Raw genomic sequence first — 20,928 nt, forward strand, 5'->3', positions numbered from 1 at the left:
GGCCTGCCAGCGGCAGGGCCAGCTCCAGGTTTTCTGCCGCCCCAAGTGCCCCCCCCCAAAGCCACAGCAGCGCAATCGCGCCGCTCCACTCTTTGGTGGCAATTTGGCGGCAGGTCCTTCGCTCTGAGAGGGACTGAGGGACCCGCCGCCAAAGACCCGGACGTACCACCCCAATAGTGGCTGGAATGCTGCCCCTTGGTATTGGCCGCCCCAAGCACCTGCTTCTTTAGCTGGTGCCTGGAGCTGGACCTCGCCAGCGGATTACTCTGACAGGCCGCAGGTTGCTCACCACCGTTCTAACACCATCACTGTATCTGTGCACCTAGCATCTCTCTCTCTCTCCTTCGGTAAGAATCCTAACCAAAACAACTTAATTTCCCTTGCTAGAATAAATGTTACTTAATATCTCTATTGAAAAGGGTTGTCTCTCTTCACTTACCGGGAGTATCTCACTTTCTGGGGTCAGGTCTGTGCTGTCTGTGTCATCAATGAACATGTCAACTGTCCTGTAAAGTAAATAAACTGATTAAATAATAAAGACTTAAAGCTATCTTGGAAGCTGCAAAATGCAGGACTAGAACCATGGCACTTAATTTATTGCTGAGCCCATTTCTTCTGGGGTCTAAAATGCAGAATATGACTAGGAGAGAGGTCAATCTATAACCAGCTGGTTTTTTTGACCTGGCTTAGTCCAAATAATTTATATTATTTAAGAATCTAACCAGAAATGATAATTGTAGCCTTTAGCAGAGTTAGGGGATCCATGTCTCAGCTGAAGGTAGTCATTAGGAAGATAGATGCCCAAATTCTATTCTGTTAAACCCATTTAACCTCAATTACTTCACTGGGTTTCATGGATGTAACTGAGACCAAGCTTATGGAGCATACATAAAGGAGGGTTTATAGTGCAACTATAGCTATTGCACACCCAGCTGAAGCCATCAGTGGGTGTCTGTGCCTATCCCAGAGTTAACTAGAGCAACAATACAAACATGCCCAGCAGAATGAACTCTCCACCTTCTATCTGTTTGAATTTTAACCGAACTACTGTTGTTATAATTCCCACCATTTAATATGCTACAAAGCAATAGAGATTCTCAATAAACCCTTCTCTGCCACATTATCTGCTTTTCCAATGAGCCTCCCTTCACTATTTCATATGGATTTCTCTCTTTTACAAATTAAATAGTTTTATTTGAGATAGTACACTTTGCGGGCAAACATAAAACACGAGAGAAGACAGACATTTCCTTCAGTGTTTGATTACATAATATAGGGCCAAGTGTGGAATTTACACTGACTCACGCAAGTAGCCCCATTCACTTCAAGTGGTCACCATCACAGGTGAGGATTCCACAATCAGGCTCAGAATGTGTGTGGATTAAGGCGGAAAGACAAGATCTTCAGAGCAGAGACTGTTGTTAGCTCTGGACAGCACCTAGCACAATGGGACCCTGAATCAGGTAGGCCTCTAGGTGCTACTACGAGATACATATTCAATGACAACAACAAGTGGGCCAGATTCTGCTCTCACTGGTGTAAATCCAGAGCTCCCTGAAAACATCCTCTAGTAAGACACCTCAGAAGAAAGGAAGGTGATTGATAGCCTAGGAAGCCTGGAAGATAGTAGTTAGTAAAGTAAATCTAAATTATAGGCAGCAAATCTCTAACCTAGAGAAAAAGAAGCAGGGAGGGGACTCTGATGATTTTTCTAAACATGAAAAGGGTATGAATAAGCAATGGAGGTAATGAGTCACAAAGAACATAGAGTGACTGTGTAAACACTGTAAAAGAAGGAAAGGGAAAAACCAGATCTGGATGGCTGAGGTCCCATGGAACCAGTCCCACCCTGTTTGTGTACATACGTATTTCCAAGCGAGATTTCTAAGGCGTCCAGACTTCGGAAAATCTCACTGAACCGCTTCTTGTTTTCAGACCCTCTCACTTGATGGTTGAGACCTGGAAGTAAGTAGGAAAGAGAAACAGTTTTGTTAAGAAATCCCAAAGGGCCTGATCCAATGTCCACTGACGTCACTGGGAGCCCTGTGCATTGCAGTGGGCTTTGGATCAGGTCCAATATACAGAGAACGAGCTTAAAATATATGAGAATGGTGAGGTAAATAGAAAACCATGGTGGGCTGACAGTAGGGTGATAATGGGAGGCCACAGGTGGGAGGAGATAAAATTGTGGGAAAACCGGACATTTTCCGAGGCTGCTTGGGTGACCGAGCTCCTTGGAAATAAGAAGCCAGATCTAGAGTCCACTAATGTAAATAGGAGTCTTTCCACCAGCTCCAATGGGCTAGGGAACAGGCCCAAGATCAGATAGGTAAATTAGCAAGAACTCTTTTGAGAATAGGCGCTGAACTGAAATAGCAGGAGCATTGTGGGTCAGTGCTAATGTGCATTGGAGCAACATGTGTGAGAAGCTTGCACATAGTACCTGTCTGCACTACACTTGGATCAAGTTAGTAATTGGCCTCTACTTTGGACCTCAAGTCTTGTGTATCAGTTAGTGGTGCATATGACTCGTAATGTGCCTTGGCAGAGAGGGGTGTGTGTGTGTGTGTGTGTGTGTGTGTGTGTGTGTGTGTGTGTGTGTAGATTGGGATCAAGATGCATGGGCAGGGCTGAGTTGTGGAAGTTGTTCATTGCTTGAACAACACATGCTATCCTGTGTGGCAATGTGTTGTGTGTAGTAACCATTTCTCAATACCATACATGCTTATTTCTGGTGATACTCTAGCTGATGAAATATTATATCTGCTTTATTCCACGACAAGCATTCACAACACAACAAGAAATTCCTGCCACTGATCTTCCAAAGGCCTGAGTATATTCTGCCAAAAATTGCACAAACAGACAGGTGGTCGTGAGCACATGTGTTTTATGGAGGATGTACAGTAGGCAAATCTTGCTTCCTACTCAGATACATTCAGTTAGGACTATTGACAGAAACTAGACCTGTCACTGCAGAAAAGCAAGGGCATTTTTTAAATAGAGAACTAGGCATATTTGGTATAAACAGAAGTGAACGTCGCTCTTTTCTTTTTTTGGTCCCCCTGACATTCCAGGAAACAGGATGTGGTTGACCTAAATCAAGAGTTGCTTCACTTGTAGCTGAGAGGTGCAGTCAGTGAGCAAGCGCTTGCAAATGTCAGTTAATGGTGCTTGATGGAAAAGTCAGTGTCTTGTCTTGTTAATCTGACTACAACTGGTCTGTGTCCCAGCTGAAAAATATGCAGATTTTCAAGTCAGGTTTTTATAAGAAGGTTGGCTGCTCTGGCAGCTCCTCAGTGAGGAGTGGACTGTGGAACCCATACGCAGCCCATAGTAAGGTCCATTGCAGAGCCACACTGAAGTCCCGGGAGTGGGGAATTCTGCCTATCTGAACTCTCCAGTGTGCAGGAGGAAGGCACCTACTGTTCTGCCCTTCCAGGGTTCCTGTTACTCCCCAGTGCAAACCAGCCTTTTTCCTCCTGCTGATACAAAAGGAGATGGGGTCATGCCCTGTTCCTTTCCTCTCAGCCTTCAGGTCACAGATAGATTGTGAGACTTTCTTTAAATCTGAAGCACAATTGTCTGGCAGGAAGAGAGGAGGCTGTGAAGGTTCTGGACAGAAGCTTTACAGCGAAGCAGAGAAAGACAGAGCAGCTTTAGAGATAATCTTGCTTCCATATTCTAATAAAGCTCCTGGGTCAGGTGAAAGTGACTCTCTGTGTCTGTCATGTTGTGTCAGAGGCCGATTCATTTTAAAGAAGCATCATTAAGAGTAAAGGAAAAAGGCCAATGCAGCCCACCCCAAGCCTATCAGTTTGATGGGCCATGGAACAGTCTGTGTTAAAGGAGCATGGCCAGTTTCCAAGCTGCAACGAAGTTCAGCACAGTGCAGGCACCTCTTCTATGAAATGGAGCACAAAGATGGGAACGTTTATAACTTATTTGCTTTTGCTGAGCAAAAAACAGATTAATGGTTACATCATTCTTCAAAAGTCAGAGCATTTCATCCCAACAGAGAATGTAACCCAGGAGTGGGTCTGCTTTTACCGAAGGCCTGGAGGAAGTGTAGAGGTCATTTGAACTTGCCTGCCAGCCTCATGAGAGAAATTAGAGCTGATTAAAATCACCATTGATGCTAATACACCATTGTAAATTGTATCCTACTGCTTGCCCAGTTACCTCTCAGTGGTCCCACACCCAGCCTGTGACTTCCATGTCACGAGAGAGGAACTCTTCAAAGGTGAAAAGTCTGATCACCTATAGCAAACCTACTGTGGCCCTGCAAGTACAGTCGGGTTACATGTTGGCAAGGATACATGAGTAACACTAGAGCCTCCCATAAAATGCCAGGAGTGAGCCCGAATGTCAATGAGTGGCCCCAACAGAGAGCCGGACCTAAAATGCAAGGTAGAATCATGTTACTCTTGCAGAATGACCAGAAAGAGACAACCCAAAGAGTCTAATTTACACAGCTTCATCTGTCCCACCTTGGGAATTGTGAACTAGACCACTGCAAAGAGAAGGGGCACATCTATCTCACGATCATTGACTTTTTTGGTTTTTTTCCTAGACTTATAGAAATTCTGCTCCTCACTAGACCCACAACTCAATTGGTCATAAGAGCATAAGAATAGCAATACTGGGTCAGAACAGTCCATCTAGCCCAGTATCCTGTCTTCTGACAGTGGCCAATGCCAGATGCTTCAGACCGTGAGAACAGAACAGGGCAATTTATCAAGTGATTCATCCCCTGTCATCCAGTCCCAGCTTCTACCAGTCAGAGGTTTAGGGACACCCAGAGCATGGGGTTGTATCCATGACCAACTTGACTAATTGATAGACCTATCCTGCATGAACTTATCTAGTTCATTTCTGAATCCAGTTATACTTTTAGCCTTTACAATATCCCTTGGCAATGAGTTCCACAGGTTGACTGTGTGTTATGTGAAGAGCTACTTCCTTATGTTTGCTTTAAACCTGCTGCCTATTAATTTAATTGGGTGACCCCTGGTTCATGTGTTATGTGAAAGTGAATAAGGAAGTGTTATTTACCCTTTCTCCACATCATTCATGATTTTATAGACCCCTATCATATCTGCCCCTCGGCTGTCTCTTTTCCAAGCTGAACAGTCTCTCATCATATGGATGCTCTGTCATATGCCTAATCATTTTTGTTGCCCTTTTCTGTACTCTTTCCAATTCTAATATCTTTTTTGAGATGGCCTGACCAGAACTGCATACAGTATTCAAGGTGTGGGTGTACCACAGATTTATCCATTTTCTAATGTTTCCTAACATTGTTAGCTTTTTTTTGTGTGTGCTGCACATTGAGCAGATGTTTTCAGAGAACTATTCACGATGATTCCAGGATCTTTCCACAACTGGTAATAACTAATTTAGACTCCATTTTTATGCACTACTGGGATTGTTTTCTAGTATGCCTTACTTTGCAATTATCAACATTGAATTTCATCTGCAATTTTATTGCCCAGTCACCCAGTTTTATGAGATCCCCTTGTAACTCATTGCAGGCTTTTAAGATTTAACTATCTTGAGTAATTGTGTGTAGTCTGCAAACTTTGTCACCTTCACTGTTTTTCTACATCATTTGAGTATGTTGAATAGCACTGATCCCAGGACAGATTCTTGGAAGACCCCACTATTTACCTTTCAATGTGCAAATTGACCATTTATTCCTAATCTTTGTTTCCTAGCTTCTAACCTGTTAATGATCCATGAGAGGACCTTCCCTCTTATCCCATGACTGCCTACTCTGCTTAAGAGCCTTTGGTGACGGCAGGGCCGGCTCCAGGGTTTTTGCCGCCCCAAGCGGCAGAAAAAAAAAAGCCGCGGTCACAATCGGCGGCAATTCGGCGGTAGCTCCACCGTGCTGCTTTCTTCTTCAGTGGCAATTCAGCGGCAGGTCCTTCCCTCCGAGAGGTACCCGCCCCCGAAGAGCCTGACGTGCCACCCCTTCCCCTTGGCCGCCCCAAGCACCTACTTGCTGAGCTGGTGACTGGAGCCAGCCCTGGGTGACAGACCTCAAAGACTTTCTCAAAGTCCAAGTACACTATATCCAATGGATCACCCTCATCTACATGTTTGTTGACACCCTAAAAATTCTAAGATTGGTGAGGCATGATTTCCCTTTGCAAAAGCTGTGTTGACTCTTCCCCAACATAACGTGTTCACCTATGTGACTGATTCTATTCTTTACTACAGTTTGAACTAATTTGACTGGTACAGCAGTTAGGCTTACTGGCCTGTAATTGCCAGGAGCACCTCTGGAGTCTTTTTTTTTTTTTTAAATCAGTATCACATTAGCTATCTGCCAGACATGTGGTACATGTGGTACAGAGGCTGATTTAAGTGACAGGTTACATACCACAGTTAGTTGTTCTGCAACTTCATATGAGTTCCTTCAGAACTGTTGGGTGAATGCCAGCTGGTCCTGGTGATTTATTACTGTTTGATTTATCAATTTGCTCCAAAACCTCCTCTGACACATCAATCTGGGATAGTTCCTCAGATTTGTCACCTAAAAAGAATGGCCCAGGTATGAATCTCCCTCACACCCTCTGCAATGAAGACCAATGCAAAGAATTCATGTAGCTTCTCTGCAACAGCCTTGTCTTCCTTGAGTGCTCCTTTAGCACCTCAATTGTCCAGTGGCCCCACTGCCTGTTAGACAGGCTTCCTGCTTCTGATGGACTTAACAAAAATGTTGCTGTTAGTTTGTATATCACTAGCTTTACTAGTGATATACCAGGAATTTCCATGCCAGGAATCACTAGCTTTACTAGTTGCTCTTCAAATTCTTTTTGGCCTTCCTAATTATATTTGACTTGCCAATGTTTATGTTCCTTTTTATTTTCCTCAGTAGGATTTGACTTCTAATTTTTCAAGTGTCTTTTTGTCTCTAACCATCTCTTTGCTCTGTTTAGCCCTGGTGGCATTTTTTGGCCCTCTTGCCTTTTTTTTAAAATTGGGAGTATACAGTTAGTCTGAGACTCTATTGTGGTGTTTTTAAATAGTTTTCATACAGCTTGCAGCCATTTCATTCTTGTGACTGTTCCTTTTAATTTCCACCTTAATTTGCCTCCTTGTTTTTGTGTAGTTCCCCTTTTAAGTAAAATGCTACTGTGGTGGGTTTCTTTGGTATTTCCCCTCTACAAGGATGTTAAATTTCATTACATTATGGATGCTATTAGCAAGCACTTAAGCTATAGTCACCTCTTGGACGACGACTAAATCAAGAATGGCCTGTACCCGTGTGTGTTTCAGAACTAGCTGTTCCAAAAAGCAGTTATTAATGGTGTCTAGAAATTTTCTCTGTATCTCATCCTGAGGTGACATGTTCCCAGTCAATATGGGGAGAGTTAAAACCCCCATTATTGGGTTTTATGTTTTTGTAGTCTCTACTCTTCCTAGCATTTCACCATCACCAGGCTGGTCAGGTGGTTGGTAGTATATTCCTACTGCCATACTCTTGTTGTTCAAACATGGAATTTCTATCCATAGAGATTCTTTGGTACTGTTTAGATTTAATTAAGATTTTTATTATAGTTGACTATGCTTTCTTTCAAAAATAGTGCCACTCCCCCATCAGTGTGACCTACTCAGTCCTATATATTTTGTACCATGGTATTACCATGTCCTATAGTTTATCATCATTCCACCAAGTTTCTGTGATGCCAATTGTAGCAATATATTCATTTTAATACCAGGCACTCCAGTTCATCCATCTTAGTATTTAGACTTCTTGCATTTGTATATAAGCACTTATAAAATTTGTCAATATTTAATTGTCTGCTTTCATGTGACATAATTGATGGGAACTCATTTTTGTTTGATTGTTGCCTCACTTCCTATTGCACTTTATCAACTTCTATCCTCTCCTTTTTACTAGGATATACAGTATTCCCTTTAATAAATCCTCCAGGGATGTGTCCAAACCATGTGCTTCCTCCATACCTGTCCACTTTCCTCCAGCCCTTAGTTTAAAAACCCCTTTGCTGGCATGTACAATTAAAAAGTTGTAATCTGGTTCCATTTTGGTTTAGGCCGAGCCCATGCTTCCTATATAGCTCCTCCTTTCCCAAAAGATTCCCCAGTTCCTAATAAACCTAAATCCGTCCTCCAAACACCATCTCATCCAAGCACTGAGATCCTGCAGTTCTGCCTGTTTCACTGGCCCTGCATGTAGAACTAGAAGCATCAGCGAATACAGCCAGAAGTCACAGACAAGTTAAAAGGCCTCTTTTCTGATTTTGGCATTCTGGGAGAAATAGTCACTTCATAAAGTGAGGCACAACATATCTAACAAATCATCTGAAACTGGAAAAATTAGTCACAAGCTGTCTTTAGGAATCTAACTTCCTAACCAGTCTTGTTTTCTTTCTTGAGTGGTCACCTTCCTTTCTCCTTTATTTACAGAGTTGTAGATATAAAAGATACTGTAAAACAAGAGGAAGTGATTTATCAGTGTGTGATCTACAATAGCGATGGGCAAAATTATAAATTATGCTTTTGAAAGTGAGGATTGATTGCAAGGGAATATAAAATAGAAATAGTGTCAGTCACTCAGGTTCCTTCACTGTATTTAACATTAAAATTTCAATTTAAAGCAGAAAGAAATTGGATTTAAGACGTTTTCCTGTCCTAGCAAATGCCAGCTCCATTAAGCAACCTGTTGTGTACTCAAAACATTCATTAATAGGGATACAGATAGTCCCTTTCTTATCCAACAGCAACGCCTATCTGTCTTGACCTGCTGTCAGCCTCCAAGCGGCCTTTCAGCACATAGAATCATAGAATATCAGGGTTGGAAGGGACCTCAGGAGGTCATCTGGTCCAACCCCCTGCTCAAAGCAGGACCAATCCCCAACTAAATCATCCCAGCCAGGGCTTTGTCAAGCCTGACCTTAAAAACCTCTAAGGAAGGGGATTCCACCACCTCCCTAGGTAACCCATTCCAGTGCGTCACCACCCTCCTAGCGAAAGTTTTTTATCCAACCTAAATCTCCCCCACTGCAACTTGAGACCATTGCTCCTTGTTCTGTCATCTGGTACCACTGAGAACAGTCTAGATCCATCCTCTTTGGAACCCCCTTTCAGGTAGTTGAAAGCAGCTATCAAATCCCCCCTCATTCTTCTCTTCTGCAGACTAAACAATCCCAGTTCCCTCAGCCTCTCCTCATAAATCATATGTTCTAGCCCCCTAATCATTTTTGTTGCCCTCCACTGGACTCTTCCCCCCGCCCATTTTTCCATATCCTTCTTGTAGTGTGGGGCCCAAAACTGGACACAGTACTCCAGATGAGGCCTCACCAATGTCGAATAGAGGGGAATGTACACATCCCTCAATCTGCTGGCAATGCCCCTAATTATACAGCCCAAAATGCCATTAGCCCTCTTGGCAACAAGGGCACACTGACACATATCCAGCTTCTCATCCACTGTAGCCCCTAGGTCCTTTTCTGCAGAACTGCTGCCTAGCTAGTCGGTCCCTAGTCTGTAGCAGTGCATGGGATTCTTCCGTCCTAAATGCAGGACTCTGCACTCGTCTTTGTTGAACCTCATCAGCTTTCTTTTAGCCCAATCCTCTAATTTGTCTAGGTCCCTCTGTATCCTATCCCTACCCTCCAGCGTATCTACCAAGTTTAGTGTCATCTGCAAACTTGCTGAGGGTGCAGTCCATGCCATCCTCCAGATCAGTAATGAAGATATTGAACAAAACCAGCCCCAGGATCGACCTTTGGGGCACTCCACTTAATACCAGCTGCCAACGAGACATGGAGCCATTGATCACTACCCGTTGAGCCTAACGATCTAGCCAGCTTTCTAGCCACCTTCAGTGATGAGCTGCCAAATTTTTAACAACGGGTTCCCTCCTCCCTCCAAAATTTTAACAACGGGTTCCCTCCTTCCCCCCCCCCTCCGTGGGGGGGGGTCGTGCCCCATCCAACCCCTCATGTTCCTTAACACACACACTCCGAGACCCCTGACCCATCCCCCCCTTCCCTGTCCCCTGACTGCCCCTTGCCGCCCCACCCAACCCCTCCTCTCATTCTCAATGGCCCCCCAGAACCCCTACCCCATACAACTACCCCTTCTCTCTGTCCCTGAGTGCCCCCACCACCTCATCCAACCCTGCTCTTTCCTGACTGCTCCCCAGGACCCTTGCCCCCATTCAATCCCCCTGTTCCCTGCCCTCTGACTGCCCTGACCCCTATCCACCCCCCCACAACCCACCCCCTCCCTGCCCCCTTACCACACTGCCTGGGGACAGGGTCCACTCTGCCAGGACCACGACCGGCGCCGCGGGGCCCGACTCCCCGGGCCGGGCCGGCACCGGGGCCCAGCCACGGGGCCCGACTCCCCGGGCCGGGCCGGCACCGGGGCCCAGCCACGGGGCCCGACTCCCCGGGCCGGGCCGGCACCGGGGCCCAGCCCCGGGGCCCGACTCCCCCGGCCGGGCCGGCACCGGGGCCCAGCCACGGGGCCCGACTCCCCGGGCCGGGCCGGCACCGGGGCCCGACTCACCGGGCCGCTCGGCCCGACTCCCTGGGCCGGGCCAGCACCGGGGCCCAACTCGCCGGGCCGCTCGGCCCGACTCCCCGGGCCGGGCCGGCACCGGGGCCCGGCCGCTCGGCCCGACTCCCCGGGCCGGCACGGGGGCCCGGCCGCTCGGCGGCAGCCGTGGGGCCCGACTCCCCGGGCCGGCGCTGGGCTGGAGGGAGCCGCGGTCTGGGACCGGGAGCTGCTGAGCCAGCCGCACCTCCCCTCCCCCTCTGCGCCCCAGCTTACCTGCTGGCTGCCTCCATGCTGCTTGTTCAGGCTTCCCGCGAACATCTGATTTGCGGGAAGCAGGGGAGGGGGAGGAGAAGGGGGCGGAGCAGGAGAGGAGTGGGCGGGAACTTTTGTTAAATTTAGCAGCCCTTAACAAGCGGTTCTAAAATGGCTGCTAAATTTAACAACGGGTTCCCGCGAACCCGTGCGAACCCGCTGCAGCTCACCCCTGGCCACCTTATAGTCCATTCATCCCACCCATACTTCTTTAACTTGCTGGCAAGAATACTGTGGGAGACCGTATCAAAAACTTTGCTAAAGTCAAGGAATAACACATCCACTGCTTTCCCCTCATCCACAGAGCCAGTTATCTTGTCATAGAAGGCAATTAGGTTAGTCAGGCATGACTTGCCCTTGGTGAATCCATGCTGACTGTTTCTGATCACTTTCCTCTCCTCAAAGTGCTTCAGAATTGATTCCTTGAGGACCTGCTCCATGATTTTTCCAAGGACTCAGGTGAGGCTGACTGGCCTGTAGTTCCCCGGATCCTCCTTCTTCCCTTTTTTAAAGATGGGCACTACATTAACCTTTTTCCAGTCATCTGGGACCTCCCCGATCACCATGAGTTTTCAAAGATAATGGCCCATGGCTCTGCATTCACATCCGCCAACTCCTTTAGTACCCTCGGATGCAGCGCATCCAGCCCCATGGACCTGTGCTCATCCAGCTTTTCTAAATAGTCCAAAAACACTTCTTTCTCCAGAGGGCTGGTCGCCTTCTCCCCATACTGTGCTGCCCAGTGCAGTAGTCTGGGAGCTGACCTTGTTCGTGAAGACAGAGGCAAAAAAAAGCATTGAGTACATTAGCTTTTTCCACATCCTCTGTCACTAGGTTGCCTCCCTCATTCAGTAAGGGGCCCACACTTTCCTTGACTTTTATTTTCTTGTTGCTAACATACCTATAGAAACCCTTCTTGTTACTCTTACCATCTCTTGCTAGCTGCAACTCCAAGTGTGATTTGGTCTTCCTGATTTCACTCCTGCATGCCTGAGCAATATTTTTATACTCCTCCCTGGTCATTTGTCCAATCTTCCACTTCTTGTAAGCTTCTTTTATGTTTAAGATAAGCAAGGATTTCACTGTTAAGCCAAGCTGGCCGCCTGCCATATTTACTATTCTTTCTACACATCGGGATGGTTTGTTCCTGCAACCTCCATAAGGATTCTTTAAAATACAGCCAGCAATCCTGCACTCCTTTGCCTCTCATGTAATTCTCCCAGGGGATCCTGCCCATCAGTTCCCTGAGGGAATCAAAGTCTGCTTTTCTGAAGTCCAGGGTCCCTATTCTGCTGCTCTCCTTTCTTCCTTGTGTCAGGATCCTGAACTCGACCATCTCATGGTCACTGCCTCCCAGGTTCCCATCCACTTTTGCTTCCCCTATAATTCTTCCCTGTTTGAGCAGCAGGTCAAGAAGAGCTCTGCCTCTAGTTGGTTCCTCCAGCACTTGCACCAGGAAATTATCCCCTACACTTTCCAAAAACTTCCAGACCAATCTATTTACATGCCTCAAGGATCTCTGATAAAGGAACTTCATCCCATTTAAACATAAGCTACTTGTATTCACTTTCAAGGCTCTTCATGGGCCATCACAGTCCACTGTTGCAAAAAAGGCAAATGTCATTCTGGATGTATTAACAGGAGTGTTATATGTAAGACATGGAAGGTAATTGTTCCTTTCTCTTTGGCACTGGTGAGGTCTTAGCTGGAGTGCTGTGTCCAGTTTTGAGAATCGCACTTTAAGAAAGATGTGAATAAATTGGAGAGAATCCAGAGGAGAACAACAAAATTATAAGAGGCTTAGGAAACATGACCTATGGGAAAAGGTAGAAAGAATTGGGCATGCTTGGTCTACAGAAGAAGACTGAGGAGACACTATACAAGTTTTACATTATATGGTTGTTAAGAGAACAATGATCAATCTCCAGGATCAAGGGTAGGCTGAGAAGGAATTGGCTTTACAGCAAGGAAGATTTAGGTTAACCTAAGGATAATTAAGCACTTGAACAGCTGTCCTAGAGAGGCTGTGGAATCCCTATCATGTGGTGATTTTAAAGAACAGGTTAGATAAACACCTGTCAGGATGGGTCTAGGTATACTTAGTCCTTTTTCAGCACAGGGGAATGGACTAGATGACCTCTTGAGGTCCCTTCAAGCCCTACATTTCTCTGATCGTCTCTCTCTCGCTATCAAGATGTCAATTCCCACCTCCAGTTGCCCCATGGTGCCAGCTTCAATTAGCCACTTGTTAAACTTTCAAACAGTCATCTTCATGCTTTCTCCCATGTTGCCCCTCATAATTTGAAGTAGCTCCTCAGAAACATCTACAAAGCTACTTCATTATACGTCAAATCGCTCTTTAAAACTCCTTTACTGTAAGCCTACAAAAAAAATTGACAACAGTTATGCAATGGGTGCATTGAGGCTACTGACCAATATTGTCTTGCTGCTTTCTAGCACTTCCACGTCAGTCTGTTTTTATTCACCTTTTGTCTCTTATTGTAACCTCTTTGGGGCAAGGACTGCCTAGTTCTGTGTTTACACAGTACTTAGTACAATGGGCCTCTTGTCCATTACTAAAAAAGAACAGGAGTACTTGTGGCACCTTAGAGACTAACAAATTTATTTGAGCATAAGCTTTCGTGGGCTAAAACCCACTTCAGTGGATGCATGCAGTGGAAAATACAGTAGGAAGATATATAGATACACACACACCATGAAACAATGGGTGTTACCATACACACTCTAATGAGAGTGATCTGTTAAGGTGAGCTATTACCAGCAGGAGAAAAAAAACACCTTAATCACTCTTGTTATAGTGTGTATGGTAATACTCGTTATATGTGTGTGTGTGTGTATATATATATGTGTGTGTATGTATGTATGTGTGTGTACATATATAATCTTCCTACTGTATTTTCCACTGCATGAATCCGATGAAGTGGGTTTTAGCCCACGAAAGCTTATGATCAAATAAATTTTAGTCTCTAAGGTGCCACAAGTACTCATCTTCTTTTTGCTGATACAGACTAACAGGGCTGCTACTCTGAAACTTGTCCATTACTGTAACTCCTAGGTACTGGTACTACTAATCCATTAATATGTGTAGCCATAAACTACCTTGAGTCTTATGAGAGATCTTAACACTATATAAGTAAACAAACACACTGGTCAGTACCAGAGAAGAAGAGGAATAATTTTTCACAAAGAATACTTGTTCTGGGGAAAAGAATAGTGGGATAAGGGTGAAACAGGATAAATGTCATTTAGATACTAGAATAATAATGTGTTGCTTTTCTGTGGTACCTTCCATCTGAGGCTCCCAAAGCCCTTCACAAATATTACTTAAGCCCCATAACCCTCATGTGAGGCAGGGAAATAATTATCCCTCTTTTATAGATGGGAAACAGACACATCACGAGGATGATCAGGGAGTGCAGCAGTCTGGTAGCAGAGGGATCATGGTGCAGTGAGGGCCTTCATGGAGAAGTTAAATAAGTTTATGGGGAAGAAAGGTCTTTCATGCCTGATGCAGAAGGCTGAAGCAGATTTGTGAAGTCTCTAGCATCCCTATTATCTAGAATATCCTTGCACATTCAGGGTATAGGAGGGGGCTCTGGGCTGGGGAAGGGGGTTGGGGTGAAGGGGGGTGAGGGGTTTGGGGTGCAGGAGAGGGCTCTGGGTTTGGGTGGGAGGCTCAGAGCTGAGTCAGGGGGTTGGGGCACAGGCTTACCACAGGGCAGCTCCCAGTCAGTGGCGCAGCAGGGCTAGGGCAGGTTCCCTGCCTGTCCTGGCTCCATGCTGCACCCCGGAAGCAACGAGCATGTCCGGTTCCTAGGCGAGGGGGCCAGGAGGCTCTGCACGCTGCTCTCACCTACAGGTACCACCCCTGGGTCCCATTGGCTGTGGTTCCCGGCCAATAGGAGTGTGGAGCCAGTGCTCAGGGTGGGAGCAGCATGCAGAGCCCGGTGCAAAATTGGACCCCTGGCACCCCTAGTCTGTTCCATCACTGTGACTGAGACAGTAATGAAACCCTTCCAGTACCAACTCTGCATATTGGTTTGCAACATGCAGGCTCAAGAAAGGGGACTGCTGTGTAAGGCTAATGCTGGGGCACAGCTGTCCAACTCTCAAGGGCTAGAGTGAGCAAAGGCCTGTCACTCTCCTGGCCTCCAGAGATAACTAGACCAAGAGTCATCTGATCTATGTCTACCCTGCAAAAGCCCCATTAGCCTTGTTCTCCATTTGCTCTTGTTGTGGGAAAGGCAGGCTCCCCCAGTAGTGGGTGTGCAGAGCAGTATGGATATTTTTAGAAGGAGAAGTTGTTGCTCTGCAGAATGGCAGAAGCACCACTTCCCTTTCAGCCACTGATGCCTCATTTCACAGTAAGTGCATTTTCTCAAACCCTAGAACAGCTGACTCTTCAGTTTGGTACCAGCCTTCCAGAGTCTCTGGCTGCTGCAGGAATTCCCAGTGGTGCCTGCCTCTTTCCCTGCTCTTGATACTGATCACAGCCGCAAAGAACTATTATTTTCTAACAGATCACTTTTCTCTTTGGCTGCAATACAGTTTGCAGAGCTGGCCCAAGCACTCCAACTACACAGGGCCTCAGTTCTCAGTCCATGTTCATCTTTTAAGTATCACTGGGAACTGAAGCTATTCTCCACGTAAGGATATATGAATCTCAGGGGCAGTAACTCAAAGTCCACTGTTTGCACTGCAGAGTATGATCCAAATTTGACCAAATAAACTAGTCTGAAGCTCTCTGAAGTCCTGCTACTCTCCTCTGTGAAAGCTTCTCTATTTTCGGTAACCTAGACATCTCCTCGCACCTCATCGTCCTATTATTAACAGAAAAAGTAGCTCAAGCTGCTACTTGTGAGAGAGAAGACTGAGCTGAACTTCAGAGAAGTGATAAACAGGACTGTCCTTAGGATTTTTGGGGCCCTACACAGTATTATTAAACTGCTGCCCCTATGCTTCACTGAAGGTGGGCCCCAGCCAGAGCCTCTGACCCCAGTGTGTCGAGGGGGCACAGCCCCCACCCCACCTGTGGACCCTCCCCCAGAACTCCTCCCCCCCTTACTGACACACACCGAGCTTGTACATAGCAGATGCTGCAGCAGTGGCTCAAGGCGGGCTTTGTGCTGTCACATGGGGGCTGCATCTTGCCAGAGCCCATGGCCCTCCTGCAGCCCCTAGCCACTCCTGGGTCACCACGAGCATTTTGACAAGAAGTACCAAGCAGTAATAACAATAATAATACAAGTGTGTGTGTGTGTGAGAGCCAGTGTGTGTGAGACACACTGCATTGGGGGACTGTGACTCGTGAGTGTATGTGTGTGAGAGCCAGGGTGTGTGTGTGTGTGTGTGAGAGAGAGAGACATGAGCGCACTGTCACTTTAAGTCCCTCCTGCCTTCCCCCGTGAGGCCTGGCTCCCCCTGCCCCTCCCGCTGACTCACATGGAAGTTTCCCTCCTCCTGTCCTGGCCCCATCCTGGCCCCCGCGGCGCAGGCAGGCCAGGTCCAGGGAGGGACGCCGCTCTGGGTGGCGGTGGGCCAGGCCGCTGTGCTGCCACTGACCGACCACGCTACTCTGAGCTCGCTGGGGCGGCAGAGCCTGAGGCTGGAGTCCTCAGCTGGTCTGGTAGGGCCAGGGAGAAGCCCGCCGGCCCAGCATGGGGGTGGGGCCAGAGAAGAGAGGATTCCAGTCGCGACCCGCGAGGGGAATGGTGCCCCAAATTTTCGTGTGCCCTATGCAGCCGTGTATGCTGCGTATGCCTAAGGGCAGCTCTTTTTCTCTCCTGCTGATAATAGCTCACCTTAACTGATCACTCTCCTTATAGTGTGTATGGTAACACCCATTGTTTCATGTTCTCTGTGTGTATATATATATATATATATTCCTACTGTATTTTCCACTACATGCATCCGATGAAGTGATGCTGTAGCCCACGAAAGCTTATGCTCAAATAAATTTGTTAGTCTCTAAGGTGCCACAGGTACTCCTGTTCTTTTTGCGGATAGACTAACATGGCTGCTACTCTGAAACCTTACAACACAATGCTTCACAGATTTATTGGAAAAGTCAGAACCAAACTGTTTTACAGACACAAGACCATTTCCTATAATCTCCTCCGTATTTCTCACATTCTCCACCTACTTTCATGTGTGCATCACCCCAAGCAAAAGCACTAAAGCAAATCATACATAACTGATAGGAAACAGAGGACTGGCAAAGTCAAACTTTCTCAGCAAGGGGTGAGATACCTGACATGAGTATAATATAGAAAAAAAAATTATTAGACAAAATTTTACTCCAGTTCCAGGAAGGAGACAGCCCTTTTAAGATACCCTTAGGTCCCAAGCCTCTGGGGAGAGGCTACGATGACAGATATGGGTGTAATACAGAGAAATATTGAACAGTTCTGCAGAAATTCAAAAAGCAGGCAACTTGGTCAAAATATAGGTAACACAGCTAATGTGCAGTACCCAAAGTAATGTCAATACTACATCATAATACTCTGCCCTTTACTGAGGTGTTCAAAATGCTTTATGAATGTTAATGAACTTAGACTCACAATCCCCCCATGAGATCTTACCTATCAAGGTCCCTATATGGCTCCCAGTACCTATGGTCAGTATAATTATCCCAGTTTTGCAAATTGGGAAGCTGAGGGAGAGAGAGAGGTGACATGAGACATTCAAGGCATCACAGAGTCAGCTGCAGATATTGTAACAGAACCCAGGAGTCCTAACTCCCCACCTCCTGCTGCAACCACTAAACTCCCTCTCTTTCCAAAACTATTTGGGTCAGGCTTTCAGTTGCATGGAATGACACTGGGTTGCTGGCTAATGTTGAATCAAATACTTGTGACAGACTTGGCATTTTCAGGCCATTTTCCATCAGGCAGAACTGCTCCTCTCTAGTAAAAGCAACACACACACACACCCCTCACCCTCAAATCACAACAATCAGCAATACTAGCATGTTATACCACAAAGAGCATTTTTTTCACCCTAAAGATCTCTTCATACTATTAATGGTCAAAAAGTCCCTATAGGCTCAAAATGCTGCTGAAATCTTTAATGGTGGAAATTGAGCATGTGTGCAATCGCCTGTTTGCAAAATAAAAATAATGTAATTGTTCCATTCTTTTCTCTCTCTCTCCAATTAGCAAAGCTTTGTCTCCCTGAATGGGAAGTCACCTGGAGTGTTGCGTTTGGTAAACAAAGCTGGCTTTTTATTTCTTTTTTTTAAGTTAGAAAAAAAGCATGTGAAACTTTGAACTGGTTATTTCTGCACTATTGAAAATAGGAAAATGCCGTTGGGCCTGAGGATGTTTATTGTTGAGGAAGAGACTCTTAAAAATAGGGGTTACAACAAAAAGGGTTTGAAGAACCTCAACCCAGAAGAGTGGCACTGTGTACTGCAGGAGACACATCCACATTCTCAGAGAGAACACTGGAGCCCGTGACTCCTGACAGTGGAGGCTCTGCATTCTTTTCTCTTACACGAGTCTAGCTTCCACTACAACTAACCAACAGCTGCATCAGGCAGAAAGAAAGAGCTGTAGTAAAGCACATGGAACAGGCCAGGTCTTCATGAAAAGGCAAAGACACAGGAACGTTAGTTTACCATTGATCTACCACAGCCTGCTAGGCATTTCAGACTGACACAAGAGATGGCCCCTATCCCATAGAACTTACATTATAAACCCTTCACAAAGTTATTTCAAATGCCATCACATACCACTTGGTTCAGGGTCTCCCATGACTGGGTCTTCTGTGTTTTGGTCTGAAAGCAGCAGGGTCCCAGTTTACCCAGCTCTGAATCGCAGCCAAGCTGAATAAAACACAAATCCTTGACCAATTCTGATGTTATCAGGTTATCCAGAGAGTCCATATGAGTCGCATGCTAAGGGAATTGACAGAGAAGCCCTGGTCTAAGTGCAGCCGCTTTAACCAATCTACTTCCTGCAGACACATTTCCGTGTAAGGAAACTGTGTGCAGTGTACATTTGTTTGATCGTGCAGTTTGCATACATTCAGATCTGTCTGTGAACAACAAAGAAGGGCCCATTTTACAACTCCGTTGGCTTCAGTGCCTACAGCAGCACAAACTCTCACTGTTCTGAGTTCTTGTATACAGGTAACCTTCACTGTCACCCCAGGAAAACATAACCCACAATTCCAAACTCCTGGGGTATGAGTCAGTGCACATTTATGTGGGAACATGCAAGTGGTACTAGATGCACAGTGAATGTGGCCATTGGTTTAAAAGACTCTTCTTAAAATATTTCAGTAGAGCACCATGTAGCAGCACTTATTCCAGAATAATATATTCAGTCACACCAAGAGAAGAGGGATTGGTTTGGGACAGCAGGAGAATAGTAGAAATTGACCAAAACCCCTCACTTATCTGAACCTCTTGTTCCACGCTTTGGTGGTTTGGACAAACTGGAACTGAGACACTCCCCGCCCCATCCCTCAAAATTTTGGTTTTGCAAAACCCAAACCTGACCAAGATTTTTCAAAGTTGAGTTCTGGTTTCCCCAGCTCACCTCTAATATGACACAATCTGCTCCTTGCTCGAGTCAGTATTTCTTAGGATATGTTTACACTGCAAGCTGGGGGTATAATTACCAGCTCAAAGAGACATACCCACACTAACTCCAGTTGAGCTAGCACACTAAAAATAGGCTAGCCACTATGGCTCAAGCGGCAGGAGGGCTAGCCACCCCAAGTATGTACCTGTCCAAGCTAGGCATGTACACTCTAGGCATGTACCTGGAGGAGCCCCTCCTGCTGCTCATGGCACTTCAGCCATACTCTATTTTTAGAATACTTGCTCAAGTGGAGCTAGTGTGGGTATGTCTCCTCGAGTTGAGAGTGTAATTCCCAGCTCAAAGTGTAGACACACCCTAAAACCCATGAGGAGGTTTCTCAGATTGAAGCCCATCTTGAAGACAACTAAGCATCGCTTGAAGTCTTTACATCAGGACTGGATGTCTTCCTAATAGATATGCTCTAGATCATTAGCAAGCTATTGGGCTTAATGCAGGAATAATTGGGTGGAATTCTATGGCCTGTGTAATGCAGGAGATCAGACTAGATGATCACAAAGGTCCCTTCTGGTCTTAAAACCTATGAATCTCACAGAAATACTTATATGTTTGAAAACCAGTGATATAGGAAATGTAAGACACATTTATTCAAAAACTATAGATTTATCTACATAAAGTGAGTTGTGAACTCTAGGGTTCACCCTACAGTCAGAGTAAACTTCAGTGGCTTCCCCTGCAATTACTGATCATAATATAAAGGTGAACCAGTCTCATGGCATAAACATAGGTCTCTCATGCTTGGCAGTGAAACAATTCATTTTCTTTCATTGACTCACAAATAATTATTTATAAAAGACACAGTTGTTTGCTCTATATAACCAGAGAAAGGCTCTTGCCTATAACTTCAGCCTCTGTCAGATGCCACAGATTGCAAACACAGGTCTGCAGGGTTGGTGAGCGACAGCCATACCTTCACACCACTGCAGGGTTGGACTAGAGAATTGCAGCTAATATTTCACAACCAGAGGCTACATCTGCTGACTCAGTTGGGTCAGATGACAGCAAACTGACCGGACACCACTTAATTTTACAGCTTCCTGTTCCTGCACCACCTTTTGTCTGAGCAACTAGTCTCTTAGGCTGGTTGCTGCCCAGACCCCCTGGAGAACAAACTCCTGCTACCCAAACCAGTCTTCTGACCTGGCTGTACACTATCCTGACATGCCCAAACCTGAATCTGCCTGCTATCTACGCTAACCAGACTGCCCCTGACCCTTGCCGATGCACTGATTACCCTCCTCCCACCAACTAATGTCCTGGCTGCTGAACTTGCTGCACCAAGGACTATGAAACTATCCCTCCATGATCTTTCAGCAAGGCCTGGCTGCTGACGACCATGTGCATCAACATGTGATCAGCAGCCCTGACCTCAAACCTCATGCCTCTGCTTGCTCACAGCGGGCCATGACAGCATCCCAGGTTCAAAGGTGTTTAACTCATGATAATAAATACT

General features: G+C 46.0%; 1 protein-coding gene across 3 annotated transcripts in view; it reads right to left on the minus strand.

Annotated features, from left to right (window-relative positions):
• The window catches only part of LOC123354114 (GEM interacting protein), a 56,880-nt gene that overhangs the window by 24,710 nt on the left and 11,242 nt on the right, over nucleotides 1–20,928 (minus strand). For all 3 annotated transcript variants that reach the window (XM_044995799.1, XM_044995801.1, XM_044995800.1), the window contains 2 exons: nucleotides 1,866–1,959; nucleotides 440–506 (listed from right to left, as the gene is read on the minus strand). In XM_044995799.1, coding sequence (XP_044851734.1) covers nucleotides 440–506; nucleotides 1,866–1,959 — 161 coding nt within the window. The remainder of the gene's footprint in view (nucleotides 1–439; nucleotides 507–1,865; nucleotides 1,960–20,928) is intronic.

Source organism: Mauremys mutica, chromosome 20 (assembly GCF_020497125.1).
Source record: "Mauremys mutica isolate MM-2020 ecotype Southern chromosome 20, ASM2049712v1, whole genome shotgun sequence".
Lineage (NCBI taxonomy): Eukaryota > Metazoa > Chordata > Testudines > Geoemydidae > Mauremys > Mauremys mutica.